General features: G+C 35.0%; 1 protein-coding gene across 3 annotated transcripts; it reads right to left on the reverse strand.

Annotated features, from left to right (window-relative positions):
* Positions 1-4,699: 4,699 nt before the first annotated feature.
* LOC137388744 (gastrula zinc finger protein XlCGF8.2DB-like) lies at positions 4,700-17,657 on the reverse strand. 3 transcript variants are annotated; one of them, XM_068075198.1, is made up of 8 exons: positions 17,488-17,657; positions 16,291-16,375; positions 14,406-14,498; positions 11,693-11,749; positions 11,523-11,585; positions 9,165-9,221; positions 8,995-9,057; positions 4,700-5,667 (listed from the first exon to the last, which is right to left on the reverse strand). In XM_068075198.1, the coding sequence occupies exons 3-8, from the start codon at positions 14,464-14,466 to the stop codon at positions 5,015-5,017; spliced, it is 954 nt and encodes a 317-aa protein (XP_067931299.1). In that variant the 5' UTR covers positions 14,467-14,498; positions 16,291-16,375; positions 17,488-17,657; the 3' UTR covers positions 4,700-5,014. The 3 variants fall into 3 exon arrangements, with proteins under 3 accessions (XP_067931299.1, XP_067931300.1, XP_067931301.1); XM_068075199.1 differs by lacking the exon at positions 17,488-17,657 and adding an exon at positions 17,232-17,250; XM_068075200.1 differs by lacking the exons at positions 8,995-9,057; positions 9,165-9,221.
* Between the last annotated feature and the right edge of the window lie 2,255 nt (positions 17,658-19,912).

Genomic DNA, 19,912 nt, shown 5'->3' on the forward strand with positions numbered 1-19,912 from the left:
GTTTGCTTTGACTAAAATTCTATAAGAAAACTTCTTATGACGAACCCTTTTAAAACAAAAACTGATACAAAGCTCAGTTGGTTGAACACAGTCTATGCATCAGGTAATTAGCAAGCATAATGCAATACAATTACTCCTACTGATAATTGACAATAGCAAATCCGTTCGTTAACGAATAGGCTTAGTATTGTTTATTTACATATTCACCTGGCGACTTAACCTTCAAAAAGATTTTACAGCAATTTTTAATTTATGAACACTTGTTGTGTTTTTATTTAAATTTAAGGAATAAAAATAAATATTAGCATATATTTAAATTAAAAAAACTAAAGACTAGGTCAGTAAACACAAAAATAAAAAGCGGACAACTCCAAAAGTACATAGCTTACATTTGACAACGGTTCAACTTTTCAAAATATTGTTTAATTTTACAACTGATATCAATGTGCTAAAAATTGTTTAATATTTTAGTCAAATTTTTTACACAAAATACTGCCATTGCCCAACAAAGTTTATTGAAGTGATTAATTTATGAATTCACATTTGTACAGGAGTTTGAGGTCAAAGCTGGTTTTTCTGAACAAATATAATTTAAAAAAAAATGTTTTAAATTGCTTACAGTTTATGTAATAATGTGTTGTTCAAAAAAAAAAACCACAAAATAGTTTTGCACTTGGTTTTTGTAGACTACAATGACATAAATGATTCAAAGAACGATTGGTCGAATCTTCGCGCAAGAAATAGAGCATTAAGTTGTTCAGAGCACCATAATTCAAAATTACTCACGTTAAACACTAACAAGAAACTGACTCAAATTATAAATCAAAAATTGTGCATAATAAAGAAATTACAAGAATCACAAAATTATCTAACAAACGCGAATGCTGGTTTGAAAGGATTACGATTAAGATTAAGGATGTCTGAACCCCTACCTAAAGGCATAAATTACTACAGAAATGGTTAAAAACTACACGTTAACAGAGAGGGCCAATAAAGCGTTCAAAAATTCAGTGCAAATAACTATAGCTTTGTACCATCACCCAGTAGCAGGCCTTTAACATCTCACTACAATAAATCATAGAGCTGAGCGTCAAATAATTCATGTTTGCTAACTCTGAAATTTTGAAACATTGTGTTTACCAGCTAATGTAAAAGGAGGATTTAAAAAGGCAGTACATATATTAATTAGTTACAAACTCGCCCGTCTACTAGGCCAGTTTGGCCAAAGTATTGTACGTCAGCTTACATACTTTCTTCCGAATAGCATGCCAACCAGACCTACCTGACATATGGATAGCATGAATAGACCTCATTTCCCTTGACAGCGACTAGGTGTGAAGTGAAGCAAGAAACTTGTTGACGATGACTACAAGCGTAGAATCTAATAGTTGAAATGAAAGGTAAATAGCTCTTTCTTTACATATAAAAGACGTTGACCACCTTTGTCATTGCAAATCACTGCGGTATATATATTCTGTTTGTCTTGAACCACTATGTTTTATTCATAGAAAGTTGATTCATAGAAACTGGTAGCATGTTAAAATTACATCTATTTATATCAACATAGCCATGATATTTCATTTTAAAGCAATGATTTTGCTGTTAGATAAACAAAGAGCCAATTTAGAGACACAGACACTAGTGATAAAAGCTCCAAATGCTTGCACCGCATACAACCCACATACTCTATAGATTGTACCCATAGATGTATAAACCTATAAATATAGGTTTATATATCTATGGTTGTACTTCATACAGCCCACACACTCTATAGGTTGTACCTCATACAGCCCACACACTCTATAGGTTGTATCTCATACAGCCCACACACTCTATAGATTGTACCTCATACAGCCCACACACTCTATAGGTTGTATTTCATACAGCCCACACACTCTATAGATTGTACCTTATACAGCCCACACTCTATAGGTTGTACCTCACACAGTCCACACACACTATAGGTTGTACCTCATACAGGCTACACACTTTATAGGTTGTACCTATGGCGCCTAACAGTGCTTCGCGTTGCGTGTTCACAATTTGAGTTGTACAACTCGAGTTGTACAACTCGAGTTGCACAACTCGAGTTGTGAACACGCAACGCGAGTTTGTGAAAGTAAGGTGCAATATATTGGTATTACGGTAGGATAACCGTAGATCTGATTATATTAACAATGGTACATCAATAGGCACCCGTTAGCTAATAGAAATTAAACTACATGTAGGTATGTACTGTAAAACTAAAGCTAATAGCGAATTATAGTGTCCCGAGTTTGCAACTCGAGTTATATTTACAAACTCAAGTTTGTAAATATAACTCGAGTTGTACAACTCGAGTTCATCAAAAACCCAGGCCGAATTCTTTCAACAGCAACTCGAGTTCAACAACTCGGCTTGAGAACATCTCATCATTTCATTTTCTCCAGCTAGATTTTCTATATAGAACTTTTTTGTTGCATCATTAAACGATGTTGAAATAATTTCTATGTTCGTTTTCGGTGTTCATTCAGTTTCTTGTCAGGTTCTAGAGAGATAACTCTTTTTCCATTTCAAAAAGAAGTGGCCCGGCTCCCACATAAAATGTTTTTAGTTTGCTTTTTACATTCTACAATTGTTTTTGTCTCGTTATATTTATAGAAATAAATATGCGCAAATATCGCCAATATATACTAGAAATTCCCCTGTCATACAGCTCACGACCTGATAATGGAATAAGTGATAATGAAAAAGAGAAATGGTAGTGCTGGTTGTTGAAAAAGTAATTGTCAGTAGTTAAAATGTGTCTATATATTTAAATTATTATTAGTAAATTTCTGTAAATGTTCTGTAAATGAGACACCCCAATTACTCACTTTGTTTTTTTTACAAACCCGTGTTAGTTTTGCGTAGCACAACTCGAGTTTACCAAAGCCCCAGGCCGAGTTGTACAACTCGGCAACTTGAGTTGTACAACTCGAGTGGCGAACACGCAACGCGAGGCATTGTAAGGCGCCATATTGTACCTCATACAGCCCACACACTCTATAGATTGTACCTCATACAGCCCACACACTGTATGAGTTGTACCTCATACAACCCACACACTCTGTAAGTTGTACTTCATACAGCCCACACACTCTATAGGTTGTACCTCATTTAGCCTACACACTCTATAGGTTGTACGTCATACAGCTCACACACTCTATAGGTTGTACCTCATACAGCCCACACATTCTATAGGTTATACCTCATACAGCTCACACACTCTATAGGTTGTATCTCATACAGCCCACACACTCTATAGGTTATACCTCATACAGCCCACATACTATATAGGTTGTACATCATACAGCTCATACACTATAGGTTGTACATCATACAACCTATACACTCAGCATCCTTATGTAAATGCAGTTTGACAATAAAAGCAACATGCAAATGCAACTAAACAGTAGAGTTATTCTTCTTAGTATTTCACAAACAACTAAAAAATAAGGCAAAATGTCATAAGGTTTGAAACCCTGTAACTACTGCGGACTTGCAATATATATGAAAATTTTTTAAAGCTAGTAACTAGTAGACTGCAAGGCCACAATTATAATTGTTTTGGTGAGGTATTGGGCTTATCCATTAGACTATACATAGAACTGAGCAAAGCCATCTATAAGATATTCATCACATCTGTTAAAGCACATCTTGAAGCGCTTCAGGTTATCAACTAACACAGTTGATCCTTACTTGATCATGACAATAGTTAAGCTTGCTAATTGTTTGATTACCTGCGCATTCATTGAGTCTATCTATCTATATATTTTTCAAAGTATGTTGTATGTCACATTTTTTAAACATAGTTGGATTATAATGTCATGTTTGAAGTTTAAACATTCATTTTCCTATCTTTGTTTTCCTATCCTATTACTTATTTCCCAACCTTTATTATTAATATTTCATTCAACCATTTTTGGCAGACATTGTTCTAATAAAATTTTAACTACAAAATACTACTATATTCTGTCATATTTTTTATTAATCCGTTAAATACATGGATTCTCAGAAGTTACACATTGTCTAATACACATAAAGAAAAGAACCTGTTCTGCACAAAATCATTTCCTCATAATATAAAGTTTGAAGGTTACGGTTGTTTTACAAAGTTTGAAATTAATTTATCTATTAATTTATTTAATTAAACTACACAAAACATTTCTCCCATGACATGTAGTTTGAAAGTTAAAATGGCTAATGTTGTTATATATGTTAAATACGAATCAATTTTCTGTCCAATGACTTTTTTATTACCCGGGCAACGTCGGGTAGCACAGCTAGTATATGTATAAATCTGTGTTTATCTGTTGTCTGTCTGTGGTTTGCGTGTCCAAAAGCCGCTTTGCACTGAACTTGAACTCGGAACCTCCAGACTGGCGAGTTAGCCGACTAAACTTTCATCACCATACTATGGAATAATAGTGCACATACTTATGCAGCGGTTGCAAAAATACTAGCATGCCTTAAGTTCATGATTGCATGAAAGATCATTAAGCGTAATGTAATAAGATAACTTCAGACGACGGACACAGCTTGCATTATAGTAAATTATTAGCTTCACTAGCTTATGTTAGTTACTCATTCGGTAATTATTTTATTATCCATGAGTGCAACACTGGAAATTCAACTAGCAACTCAATAAATGCAAAAGAAAATTGTGTCTGTGGTGTGAACTTTTATGCTGCAGGTATAAAACAAATTTTGTGTACTTTGCTAGAAATATTTCAATACAAAAGCAATCAAGGCTTGTTATTAATGTACCGCTTATTCTTATAAAATGTAATACTTACTTTATTGATACAAATTTTATACAAATACTTAACCATCAAACAGTATGAAACAGATGTGATCACACAACAAAAATACAATTTACCATACAATTTTTGCAAACCAAATCATATATGTATATGTATCATATGAGTACATGTGAGCAGTCAATCGCATAACTATATATACTGTAGCGTGTCTTACAATAAAATAGCCAATCTTAATTATGAGTTTTCATATGTACTCTTAGAGTAAGGCGATGAGCAAAGCTACGACTGCAAATCTTGCATTGGAAAGGTTTCTCTCCGGTATGGGTCCTCATGTGATTTGTTAAATTACTGCGTAGAGCAAATCTAATATTGCAAATCTTACACTGAAATGGCCTCTCTCCAGTATGAGTCTTCATGTGTCTTTTTACATTACTGCGTAGAGCAAATCTACTATTGCAAATCTTACACTGAAATGGCTTCTCTCCAGTATGAGTGCTCATGTGACTAGTTAAACTAAAGTGTTGAGCAAATCTATTACTGCAAATCTTGCATTGGAATGGTTTTTCTCCGGTATGAGTCTTCATGTGACTTTTTAAATTACCGCGTTGCGCAAAGCTAATACTGCAAATCTTGCATTGAAATGGTTTCTCGCCAGTATGAGTTCTCATGTGACTTTTTAAATTATTGGGGCGAGCAAAGCTAATACTGCAAATCTTGCACTGAAATGGTTTCTCTCCAGTGTGAGTCCTCATGTGACTTTTCAGATTATGGCGTTGAGCAAAGCCACTACTGCAATTGGTACACTGAAATGGCTTATCTCCAATACGAGCCTCCGGGTGTCTCCTTTGAGTGCTGCGGCAAGTAAACTCACCACAATCTTCACCTATAACACAAGTTGAGATTTAGAATTCTGGCTCAGTAATACCACACATACGCAAGTATTATTGTCACAAAAATGTTGTTCACACCATGCAAGTAATATAAGGGGATTTTTTGGAGCTCTCATCTGGGTTAGCTCGGTTTAAACCCAGGAGTTTAACCGAGTGCTTTAAACTCTGGGTGTAAACCACTCGGTTTAAAGCAGGGTTAAACTGAGCGGTTTAAACCAGCAAAAAAAACAAACAATTTTTACGGTGTTTGCATTATTATTTGTGTAAAAAATATAATGTTTTAAGCTCGTAATGGTTTCTCTGTGGTAGAAATGCAATTCTAAATAGGGCCTAATTATCAGCTGTGGAAGTTCATTTAGCACATAGTAAGATGGTGGTAGAGCTCAAGCTGCAACTACATGAAATTCTAGCACAACAATGAATTAGTAAATTTCAGTTTCAATTGCTTTTATGAGGTGGTATGATGATCCCTTTAATGATGAAATATAAAAACCATGTGAAGTATACTAATCTCATCATCGTCTTTAATAATGAATGAAAACTTTTTCAAGTATGGCCATTGAGAAAGGACTACTTATGAAGATTTTAGAAATTAAAACAATAAAATCCTTTTGGGCAAAAGCTTCAGGTTTGCAAACTAATATTTCATTTATTGGGCACAAGCCAAAATAGTTGGTTCGTTAGAATTCAGTTTATCAAGTTTTTTGTGTTTCGAAAAGTTAAATTTGTGCCTCAAATTTCCAACATGCCTCGTAAACAGGATCCCGTTTGGCAGTTTTTCACTCGAACTGCAGAAGGCAAAGGTTTCAAGGCAAAATGTAATGGGTGTGCTGTCATAATGCAAGGTCACGCGGATAGGCTTGAAGCACACATAGCAAAATGTCAAGCTGACAACTCCAATTTAGACAGCGTTGCTAGTATTCAGGTGTTAGAAGTTGAGCCATCTGCCGCTGCTCCAAACACTAGCAATGCATTTAGTACAACAGTAACCCATCAACCCTGTGCCAGTGTGAGCAGTGCTGCTGCTGTTACACGAAACCAAATACAAGAGGAGACAACACACAATATCTGGATGTATTTGCAAGACTACCAAGAATGAGAAAATCTTTTTTGACAAAGCAGTCATTTCTAGCCATCATTATTTTGACTTTTACCGGTTATCTCCTTTTTATTTCTGTTGCATATAAATAACAGATAATAGTGGCTGAATGTTTTATTAGTCTCAATCTAGCCCTGAGAGGTGTTGTGAAATGTAGAATGATGAATTGATATGTATATTTGTTGTGTGGACAAAATAATTTTTATGAGTAGTGAATATGTTAAAATACTCAATCAGTTGATAATATTTTTGCCTTAGCTCGCTAAATTCGTCTACGCTACGAACAGCTCATTCCGGATAGTGGCGCATCCAACACTTTATGAATCTAGTTCAACCAGGTTACACCCTTCCTACGCGTAAAGAAATAGGCGGCAGACTGTCAGATGAAGTACATGCGGAGATGGAGAATGAGTGCAAAGAGTAGCTAGCTGACCAAGCTGCGAATATGTCTCGAGATGGATGGTCGAATGTACGCAGTGGGCCAATTGTATGCGTAAGTGTCACCGACTCACATGTAAAAACCTATTTGACACACCATAAATACATCTGACAATACCCACAATGCCAATTACCTCCCTGAACTTGCCCAGAGCACTATATCTAAAACTGAAAAACAATTCAATTGCAAAGTCAAGTCACTTGTTACTAATAATGCTGCCAATACAGCTGTCATGAGGAAACAGCTGCAGGATGACCAGTCAGCAGTGCAGAAGCATGCGCGAAAAATATTGAAGTACTTCCGGAATATTCAGCTGCCTTCTATTAAGCTGCTGGTGGCAAATACCTGCTTATACAGACTGAAGTGAGATGGAACAGCGTAGCTGACACCCTGAAATCTTATCTAGATAACTGGCACATACTCCTAACTGTTATTGAGAACCAGCGTTGAGAACTAGATAAAGATACAGTCAATAACGTGAGCGATCTAAACCTTAAAAGAAACTGTGAGGGTTACTTAGCTAAGCTGCAGCCTATTGCAAAATTGTTAGACAGGATGCAGATGGCTAATTGCAGTTATTGCATGATAGGTGATGTAGTTGAAATTTAGAAAGATCTGGAAGACGAGGTGTTGTTTGAATTATCAAGCAATGAGACTGCCCATTTCAAAAGCGCAAGAACGAAAATCTCACAGCATACTAATACCTTGCTAACCTATTAACACCGAAATATAGAGGGATTCGACTCTCGCGATTAGAGCTCAACTCAGCACTCGATCTATGCAGTCATGATTTTTCCACTTGTGTACCTGACGTACTCGAATATTAGAGTGAAACGGATGCCTTCTTGGCATTCCGTTTAGCCTCACAGTCTGTGGAATCTGTAGCACCACTCGTGTGGTGGCAATTCACCAACTGCCAGCCCAAAGTATTGACCATGATAGAAACCCTGCTAACAGCAATTAACTCTAGTACTAGCATTGAGCGGATATTTTCAACATTTGGGTTTGTCCATTCAACAGTCAGAAATAGACTGAGCACAGAGAAAGTTGGGAAACTTGTATTTATTTATCGTATGACCAATACCTAAGTATATATTTAGTCACGTAGCACTATACAGTTCAATTTTAGCAATTGTAGATAATTATGCTCTGCTCTTCACTACCACACAATTAATCACTGGGATTAAAACTCCTACTTATACATAGAGCTGTATGTAATATAAGCACTTTATGTGATACGATTTCTGCTCTGTATTTTTTCATTCATATTTGATTACAGGTTCATTCTGAAATTTCCATGTTTTCTCTCACTTTTTCCATAATAACTCCCCAAAGTATCATTATTAGTATTAGTTTAGTATTAGACTAGTTAGTATTAGTTTGTATCGACCTTTTTTCTTTCTGTTATTACCTTCACTCAGTTTAGGTTTATGGTTACCGTAATTGTATGTTAAGTCGAGGAAAGTGCACAGAGTGGATGTCAACCTCAACCGATTTTCTCACATTTTTCTACACAGCAAGATCTTTGCTTTACTTTACAAGATCTTTACTACAATAAGCGGTGTCTGTCCATCCGAAGCAGGGTTAATTATTAGGATGAAACATCGCTCTTTTAACAAGACTCCAACACGTGAGACTATGATTGGTAAACCGACACTCTAACAAGAGCACCAATCGACTGTCGGTATTGCTGATTAATGGTGCAACTACTTATTATCTGCATTTGAGATCAGAGCTTATCAGCACCAGTTATCACTATTATCTGATTAATCCTAAACTAACCGGTTGGGTAGAGGTTATCAGCACTACCATCAGATCCTGGTTCTGTTTTCACTTCTGTAACTCCTACAATAAAGATGAGAGTTTATCTATAGAGAATTACAATGAGATGTTTTTTGTACATATATAAAGTTGAAGTGAATTCCATGAAAATATAATTGCAACATAATTACCTTCATCACTGCCATTGCTGAATGACGACTCACCAGGTTCTACTTTAACCTCGATATCTACAATATAACGTATTTATAATTTATTACCTACAACACTGTTATACTCAGACTAGACACGAGGGCAAGCCTAGAAATGGCAGATTGCTCTAAAGTGGCTGGTTAATCCTTTGGGCGGAGACTTCGCATTTCTACACAAACACCTATGTGACCAGAGTGCCATCTTCACAACTCTGAAAAGGCCCAGAGTCTATGAAACTTAATAAATGATGAATGAACATAGTATGTTTACAAAATATCCATAAGCCTGATATATTCGCTGTAGAAATATATTTAGATTGCATAGGAAACAGTTTTAAACAGTTAGGACTAGTAATTCATTAATTTAATTTCGTTTAATAGTGGCAAAAGAAAAAGCTAACAGCAAAATTATACATATTTCAGAGCGATTTCTCAAACAATACCTACATATTTATAGACTTTCAAAACTTCATGACAACTCCCGTAACCCGAGTTTCATTACACCATCAACATCTATAAAATATTAAAAGCTGTTGTGTTTCTTGGTTAATTGCTGATGTAACCAATATAAAAACAGTGTCTTGCAAATGTCTATGAACTGAAACCTTTTGATTCTATAAACAAGACTTTGGTTTTTGTATGGTGTCTTCTGTCTAGTGTTGTTACAATATGTATTAATTGTTGGAACACTCATTGTCATTCATTTTGTGTTTTCGCTATCGATAATTATATTATTAATATTATTATATTATATGTTGTCATCGATAATTATATTTTGGACAATAAGTTTACTTGTTAATCAATCCTACGTTTTTCAGGACTATTCATATTGCATTACATAACTCTGCATTAATTTGTTCGAGCGTTTCCAAACTACTTGCATGTTACCTTAACACTTCTAGTATCAAAATAAAATAGCTAGCATTTATGCACTATAAACTAGAGACCAGAAAGTTGCATTTTTATTTCAAAAAACACGTTTTTTGTACTTTGCATCCTCTTGTGTGCTATAAGTCACCCGATTCAGGTCTTACTGGTCATACAACGTTGTTAAAAGGGTTCTAATAATAGATTGTTAATTTGGGCTGGTTAGAACAAGGAATAGGGTTAAAGAGGGCAGGTTAGCGGAGGTTAACAGACAGAGTTTAATAGCCAGCTAAAGCATCGCGACAAAACAGTGTCTAGTTATGATACAGCATCGCTATAGCAGGCATGGTTATAGCAGACATGAGGATATAAGGCATGTCTACAGGGAACATAACCATATATGATACATGGCTATAAAGGAAATAACAATAGCAGACAGGCTTGTAGAGGACATGGCTAAAGAAGAAATAAACAAAATGATAACAGTGAGCATGGCCACAGAGAACAATGAATTGCAAAAATTTATTATCTGCATTTGAGATCAGAGCTTACCAGCAGCAGTTATCACTATTATCTGATTAATCCTAAAGGTTGACTTGCAACAAAATTCACATTACAGTTATTTGGTATCAAAAGATTCACCATGTCTTACTCTGTTGTGTTGTAAGTGCTAAATATGTGGAAATGTGATTACAAGCTCTTAAAAGCTCAAAAACGAAAAACCGCCCTAGATTGGAATCTCTTTATTTCGATGACGTAGCCACGAAATTTGGTTATCGTCTTGTCACGTATGTTCTCACGTGAATTGAAAGGCCAATACAAAGCTCAATATAAAACTTATCGTAGTACTAGTTTATGACAAACACTTCGGGTTTTACCGAAGACCCCGTACCAAATATAGATGCTCGCTACTTCACAGTTTTGTTTCGGCATTATTCAATCAAGTCGTTCTCTGATCATGTGACCCAATACTTCGCAAATAATTTTTGCAGCACTTTTCAATTATCACAGGTGACCAACAGGCTCGTCATGATTATCAGACAATGCTATGTAGTCCTTCGAGCTAAAGTTAAAAGGTTTAACGATTTTTTAGATAAGTTATAAGATATTAGTGCTAAAAGTGACAGCATTACAATGACGATAAAATAGACGCGTAAGAACAATAGACATAGTTTTATTGAATGCGTGAAGTATATTTGGGAAAATATTTCGACGAATAAGGTTGCAAGAAAGTGTAAACAGAAACCATCTCTCACAACTACATCATCACATTTGAGCCGTTTTGGAAAGGGAATCCAAACTACGACGGTCTCGTTTGGCTGCGATTTTCTGTTCATTTTTGAGCTTTTAAGAGCTTGTAATCACCTTTCCACATGTTTTGCACTTACAACACAACAGAGTAAGACATGGTTAATCTTTTGATACCAAATAACTGTAATGTGAATTTTGTTGCAAGTCAACCTTTAAACTAACCGATTGGGTAGAGGTTATCAGCACCAACATCAGATTCTGGCTCTGTTTTTACTTCTGTAACTCCTGCAATAAAGATGAGAGGTCATCTAGAAAACATAACAATAATAATTGTCTTGTATATTTACTAAGTTGAGACGAATTCTATGAAAATATAAGTGCAACATAATTACCTTCATCACTGTCAATGTTGAAAGGCAAACCAGCAGGTTCTACTTTAATCTCAATATCTACAATACAATATAGTGATAATTTATTACCTACACATACAGTTATACTTAGAGTAGACAAAGGTAAGCCTAAAAAAGAACGTTCGTCCTAAAGTGGCTGGTTAGCCCTTTGTGTGTACGTTTTGCAGAGCTGCTCTCAAATCATGGTGATTTGAATATTTGAATATTTGAAGCAAATCATTTTGTACTGATTTGACACAAATGATGATTTGATTCGATTTGAAAAGTTTTGGAAGTAACTTGAATTGATTTGAAGTTTCGGGCTGATTTGAAGACTTGATTTGAAAAATAATTCAAATCACATCGCTATTGATAGCCTTGTCATCTGTAACCGATCGAAACATTTTCACGACATTTGCGAAGTTAGCCCAAACTTTGGCAAGAAATGCACACCATCAGTACCGAGGCTAAGCAACCGCGTGTGTGTGTCCCTCTACAAAAAAAGAAAAGGACCGCGTGTCGTGTGTGTAAAAGAAATCAACACGAGCAGCTCTGGTAAATTGTAGAAAAGGCATGTTTGTAGTTGTGGTGCTGGCATTGAATACTTTGATGTCAATTATTTGATTGCTAGTAACTGGTTGTGACTATCCCACTCTAACCTCACAATCACTAGCCAAAATAAAAATTACTTGTGCTGTGCCTACGGCATGAATGAATGAATAGAGTATTATAATATATAATATTCTATACAATACTATTCCATGCTGCCGACACATTCAATATTCACAGTAATGACAATGTTCATGAATATAATTATGCATTATATTATAATTGGGTAGGATTTAATTGATAAAATAAATTAAAATTTTATTTGTTATATCAAATTTATTAGAATAATATTAAATAACATTTTGATTTAATTTATTATTTTAAATTATAAAAGAATAGCATAACAATAACATTCTATCCAAGTAAGTATAATAAATGTAATATTTATATATCATACATAGTTTTAACATTACCATTTATCTATACATTATTATTATATAATTAATTACATTATATGTATAATAATATAATTAATAATATTTTATACACAGTCACTTACTTACTAAGTGAAGTATAATACTTAAAACGGGATTTCGATTAAAAAGGACGATGTACAGAAAGAGGAAGTCACATGCACTCAGCAAATACAAACATGTGTTAATGAAGATATGTTCGCTGATTTTTGAATAGAGCACCTTTAGCTAGTACCAGTAACCTAGATTCAGTACATCAGGAGATTGAAAAGTATACGGCGAAAAGCAGATCTTCTTGTAACACTCTAAGCTATTGGCAAGGTGAGACAGTTACTGAGGCTTAGCAAGCTGGCGCTGAAGGTCCTTTCAGTACCAGCTTCATCAGCTCCCATAGAACGGGTTTTTAGTAAAATTGGCTTCATCATGAGGCCACACAGGAGCTCCTTGACATCTGAAAACTTGCGCAAGCTAGTTTTTCTAAAATGCAACAAGTGTATTTAAGTAAATGTGTCAATATAATGTAACTGTTGATTATAGGCTCAATGCTTAGTTTCATTTCCTTCAAGTTCAAGCCTCAGTAACTGTGTTTCACTTGCCAATATTTTCAGGTTTTATCTTATATTTGTATCTTATATTTTGTAACTTTAAACAAGTATCTAAAGTTTTTTTTTACATTTGTACATTCTTGCTTAAAAGCTTCAATAAAAGCAGCCACAGCCATGACCATAAACTGTTACATAACCCATTCACTCATTCATTGATGTATCCAGCCAATGGTATGATGTGCTTTTGCCATAATTTTTTAATATACCTCGTAGAACAAAGAAAAAACCTTATCTAGTGATGATTTTAGCATACATAACACATAGTGGTACAGAGATACAGCTATACTATTCCTATCCATAGAACCCAAAACGGGCACGGGGGCAAACCCCCTACCCTTTCCCCCTGGTTTAGGTCCTATGGATAGGAGGAGTACAGGCTATGCTGCTACAGCTACACTGTAGATTGATCATACTATGCAATAACTGAGCAAACAATTTGAAAGAGTATTTCAAATCATTCTCAAATGATACAGGATTTGAATTCGTTATTGAGCTGATTTGATTTGCTTTGCTTCGAATCTGCTGACAACGGTAGGGGATTTGATTTGATTTGTAGTTTGCCGGATATGATTTGATTTGAGTCATAAAAAAGTCATTTGAAAGCAGCTCTGACGTTTTGCATATCTACACAAACACTTATGTGATCAGAGCGCCATATTTACATCACTGAAGTGGCTCAGAATCTATGAAACTTAATAACTGGTGAATGAATGTAACATGTTTACAAAATATATTTAAACCTGCTATATTTACTGTAAAAACATATGTAGATTGCCTATGAAGCATTTTTTTTTACAGTTGGGACGAGTATTTTGTTAATAGCAGCAATAAATGGAAAACGGCATGGTATGGTGTCTTCTTTCTAGCATTGCTACAATGTTTAATTATTTATATTCCAAACCTTCCCTTGTTGAAGTACTCATTTTAGAAGGTTGATAAATTGTTGTCATTGATAACTAAATTTCAGACAATAAATTGATTTGTTATTTCATCCTACGTTTTTCAGGTCTATTCATATTGCGTTATGAAAAATTCTCAAGGACAATAATCTTTATAATATAGATAGTTTGGTAAAACTCTCTAACTAACCTGTTGGATAGAGGCTGTCACTCAAATCCTCTGCTCCTGATTTTACTACCAAAGCTTCCATGACAGACGTTATATATAGAGAGATCAGTTTATCTAAATAAGAAAAGCGTACAGAACTAAAACTAGTGAAGTTCATGCTACCACAGTGATTGAAAAGGACTGGCTGTTTATTATTGAGCCTCACTCATAAATTAAGATAACAATTTAGCTTGTATTCGGATGGATGATAGTTAACATTAAAGTGGAAACGTAATATTATAAAAACACAGTTTTATTAAACAGATTAATTGGTGGATCATTGATGGCGATTGATCAGATTCAACCTGTTGAAACCACAAATCAAACTACAGCATTTACTAAATCCTGTAACCACGTGTTCAAGAAAGTTAGTACCGGGAATAACCATGATCACCTTAGATGCTCACTCTCTGCTTTACACCAGGTTCAGTAGCGAGTGAGCATTTGTGTAATCAATATAGGACGAAATATTCCCCAATATTTATTACTCAATATAGGGCAATAATTGAAATAGGATTACCCACAATATTGATTACTCATCTAGGGTGCCTGAGTAGTGTAAGTGGTAAGTCGCCAGAGTGGTAAGTCACCCCAGTGCTTGCCATGGAATCCTATGCCCCAGGTTTGATTCCTGCGTGTGTCAATCTTTTTCTTCCTAACACTGTCAGGGTGACTTCGGACAGACAGAAGGACACTGCTGTTATTATTATAGTAATGACTATTTCTTATTATTTTTTCTTATTATTTCTTCTTATAATACAAAAAAAATCTCTTCAGCCTTCGAGTTTCTTTAAAGATTATCAAAACTTGACATCAACCTTTTCAGGCTTTGTTCAAGAACATTTTTAGGTTTCTGTTACACAACAAAAAAATCTGTTACCTTATTGCTATATTTGGTTACTGGCGCAGTGCCAAATGTTTCATAGCTGAAGCAGCTATTTTTAAGCTCCTCTAAAGGGAGGCGTAACAACAATAGTAATCAAAGAGAAGCTTTCACAATCTATATTATAATAACAGCAATGTCTGTACGAAATCACGCCAAAAGCATTGCGATAAAATTGATAAATCGTCAAACTCGAACATGCTCATGGTTTTTTTCGAGAATGGCCGAAAAAAACATTTGTTCTCATTTTGCAATGTATTTGTGGTATTTCTTATGGCATCAGCTAATGTAAAATTTTATGATCATTTTTCGGTATAAAATATTTTAATAGACCATTTATGACAATTTATACGCACCCCTGACAAATATTAGGTTTTAACCAATTACAAAAAGGTGTTACAAAAAAGGATTGCCTAGCGCGTGGATTGAGCCAGAAACATTTGATTGAAGCGCAAGCACACTACCATCACACCACTCAGGATTCCTAACGATTTGCTGGAGAATTCTTCAAATACTGAATACTCATGCCAATCTCCCACGGTGCACGACACTGTCAAGCGTACTGGTGACAATATGAAAATTATTTTAATTTGATCAAACTGGGCATGTTTGCCATACTTGTGAAAGAACACTGGTGCTGCTCAATCACAAATACATATCTGTCTATCTCTATGAATACATCTTAAAGTTTGTCATCTGTCGTCAACTGTTCAGCTATGGCCGTTAAAATCTACGAATGAAAAATCCATACCAGAGAAGATTTAATCTCGGAGCCTCCCATTCACAAGACAACAAACTAACCCATTAAGCTGCACGGGATGCAATAAATTCAATAGATGATATGAGTCATTATCTGGGTTAAAATACACATGGCGACTCTGCGTCACACGCAACGTCACTAAAGCTTGCACTCACGGTTCTTATTAATAAGTTTAGCAATACGTATAGCAGCTTACTAAAATTAGCCAATGGCAACAACATTACCTGCCACTGTCTATAAGCTGTTGTTAACATCTGTGCAACGGCCGCCATTCAGCAAGTATATCCATAAATCTTAGTGTCTGTTCGTCTGTCCAATTATAACGATTAAATTTTGGTGATTCAAACTCTACTTTGCAGAAAATTTGATCTCGGAAGATCCAGTTTTGCAGACATCAAGCTTTTTCATTAGACTACGACATTCAACTGACCATAATGAACAATAACGGTGAGGATATATTTATTCCATTGGTCAAAATACACATAACAACATTGCATCACATGTAATAATAAAAGACCTAAAACTATAAAGGTGGCTTATGAACAGTTGCAGGTAATATAGTATAAAGGTAATGGAGTAAGTAAGGTAATATTTTAAGCTCTCTTTTATTATCCTTGCAACGAAGGGTAATCAACTAGTATTGTTATAGGTTTCTAATTAACTATAAACTGGACTAACTGTAAAACTTGGTACTATGTGTACGGCATTAGTGCTGTCTCACATTCTTTTTATTTAGAGATTTTGTAGATCTTATTTATAACTGTCTAAATTTTGCCAACGATACAAATCTCTCAACCAACAAAATTATAAGTGTCATCACTGAACACAAATTTTTGAAATAAAGCATAGCAAAAATGCAAGTCTACTATGAGCGGCTGTCTACTGTAGTAAAAACAGAACTAAATAAAAATAGCTACTATGTGATTTGTTAACTATTATGTTACAAATTTTGTCTGAAAAGACAAAAAACCGTGCATGCAAATAATATTTTCACGGCAATATAAATATAGAAACAGACCAAATGTTCAGCTTTATGGTACATACACTGATATGTAATGCATGAAACGCTAATATGCATAAACTGCAGCATATTATGTGAGGCCAATCAAAAGATGTAAATCTAAACTTAATGCTCTAGTGCCAGTCCAAAAGACTACTGACGTACCAACAGTTTAGCAACACCATACTAATTCACGTTTGAACTCTGCAGGATTTACTTTTACTCTATTTGGATTTATTTTGACAGAAAAGTAAAATTTAAAAAAAACTATTTACACTGCCCATAAAAATATTTCAAAAGCTTCAAAACTATTCACACTAAAAAATTTATCTCCCCAAAATCAGACCTAAAACTTTTTGAAGTTGTGGCAAAATATTTTGTGTACGAGTCACTAATGACAAATTCATCCGTTAATACTTACATGTGTAATGCAAAAGCAATTCCCTGTAATTTACGTTAATAAAATTGTATGTAAGCTTTCTAACACGGCACAATTTTTTTTCAATATAGTTTTTCAGTTTATTGAATGCCAATTCCCTCAAGTTCCCGAGAAAACGTGTACAGTACAACAATTCATCTAATCTTTTTGGAATTTTCTATCGGAAAAATGCGCTAGGCATACCGTTTTACTACTTCTTTGGCGCATTGGTGTTGTCGGACCCAGTGTCGTACAGTTTCACAGAGTCCCGTGACCAAAAACCGGAAACAAAAACGGTCGTTTTAAAACAAACCTGATTGGCATAATGATCTCTAATGAAATATTTATACTTCGCTCTCAATACCTTCCTTTTTGCAAAGGAAGAGATCGCGGAACTAGACCTGTACAATACCATTTAACTAAGCGAAAATTTTACTTTCTAAACATACCGGTATACAAGAAATATGGGTTCCGACAATTTTTAATCTGATTAACATCTGTCTAAACAAGAACAGGCGCCAAAATAATTCGCAAGGCTCATTCGATCAATTGCCTCGTAGACGCGATTGCTGTCTGTATATTGAAATGGTAAATTGCTGGGCAATTAAGTGCACAAACCAATCTGAAGCTGGTTTGCAGTTTTTCGGTTCCTTCGAGACAGTTCATTTAGAAAAATATGGGTTCAAAATGTCAATAGGTTAGACGCAAGCCGCAGCCCAAGAGCCCCTAAACTTCTAGAGCCAGGCAACTCAGCTGTACTCTGTGAGATGAGTCCCCGTTTTCGTAATGATAAAAAACAAAAATTCTGATTTTTTTCTACTACTTTTTTCTGGAACAGTAATGAGATTTAGCTACTTGGTGTTTTAGGCTAGAGGGAAATTAAAGAAAGAAATGAGTTGAGTGTTATAACTTTATACCACGTTTATTTTTAAGCTCTTAAAGATGTAGTTGCGTCAAATTTCAGTTGATCTTAAACGAAAGCATTTTTTTTTCTCTATCAGTTGATATGTTGTTTGTTGTGTTACGCGATCGCATTGCCAAAATATTTGAAGATTAAAGATGTAGTTGCGTCAAAATTTAAGTTGATCTTAAAAGAAAGAATTTTTTTTTCTCTATCAGTTGATATGTTGTTTGTTGTATTACGCGATCGCATTGCCAAGATATTTGAAGATTAAAACCGAAAAAATCTGATCGCCGTAAAAACGCTCAGGCCACAAAAACGTGCCCAGCCTCGCCAAAAATGATGTCACGCGTTTGGCAACCTGTCTCTATCTCTCGTATTCACATCGGCTATTTGCGATAAAAGTCTAGTCTAACGCGGCTCTATTGGCATATATCTTGTTTTGTATTTGCTCATGTTGGCTAGAATAAAATTTTAAATCCTGCTACAGATGCATTATTATGAATGTTTCAAAGGCCTCAAATAACGAAAATTGAAAATTTGTTCTACTCACTTTCTCCAAATGTTGTGTAAACATTTGGGTACCGACTACCAATTCTACCGGTCTACGGTAATTCTGTCAGTCACTTTATGTAGAACGCGGTCTTTGTATCAGCAGTTCTGCAGCTACCCATGCAAACGATATACAGCCTCCCATAAGCCCCGCCCACATTATGTCGCCTATTACCTACGTACTAGTTTCTTACTAGTAGCAATGATATACAGCTGTATACATTGCTGTGTATCATTGCTAGTAGTATTCTTACCGAATACAAAAAAAGGGAAATAAGCAAGCCACCTCTTTGAAAAGAATATAGACAGGGATAGAGTTTTAAGGATGAGAAGTCTGCTGCAAACTGGATTTGAACTCACATTCTCCAGTTCTGCGGACACCCATATACCATATCCGATTCACTACAATATTCTGCAAATCATGTTTTGCATTATCTTCAACAATATTATTTTATTATATAATTTTTACAAGCAAAAATATTTTCATCTCGGCATAAAGCTTTTATTAAAAATATTCATCAAGTCGTGGCCACTCACATAGTATTAGCTGATACAATAAGACAAATTCATCTACTGCAACAAACTCAAACAAAACATCATCCAGCACGCATTCAATTCTCGCTTTCTCCTTTATGGCAGTTTCCACACTGACAAAGCTTCTTCGGCTGGTGGGACGACATAAACATTCTGTAATCAGTAAAACAAGTAAATGTAAACAAAGTAGATGCAATAAATATGTCATTCATAGATATGTCATTCTAAAGCGTATCTATTGACAGCTTCCAAATTGGGAGTTGAATAGATTGCGAGTGTAATTTTAAAAACGAATAAACATTTAATAAAGGCCCAAGTACGCCAAGCCAACGATTCGAAGCTTTGGTTCTGGAAATTAAAGATTTGCAATGATCAATCGATTTTACCCACTTCCTACGAGTGAAAATAATTTGTAATCATGACTCTAATTTACCAAAGAAA

This window comes from Watersipora subatra, chromosome 2 (genome assembly GCF_963576615.1).
Source record: "Watersipora subatra chromosome 2, tzWatSuba1.1, whole genome shotgun sequence".
Lineage (NCBI taxonomy): Eukaryota > Metazoa > Bryozoa > Gymnolaemata > Cheilostomatida > Watersiporidae > Watersipora > Watersipora subatra.

Coding starts and splice junctions, on each gene's coding strand:
- LOC137388744 (XM_068075198.1), bottom strand. CDS start 14,466: ATGGAAGCTTTGGTAGTAAAATCAGGAGCAGAGGATTTGAGTGACAGC. Junction 9,222..11,522: donor TGATAACCTCTACCCAATCG/GTTAGTTTAAAG, acceptor GTTATATTGTAG/ATATCGAGGTTAAAGTAGAA. Junction 5,668..8,994: donor TGATAACCTCTACCCAACCG/GTTAGTTTAGGA, acceptor CTTGTGTTATAG/GTGAAGATTGTGGTGAGTTT.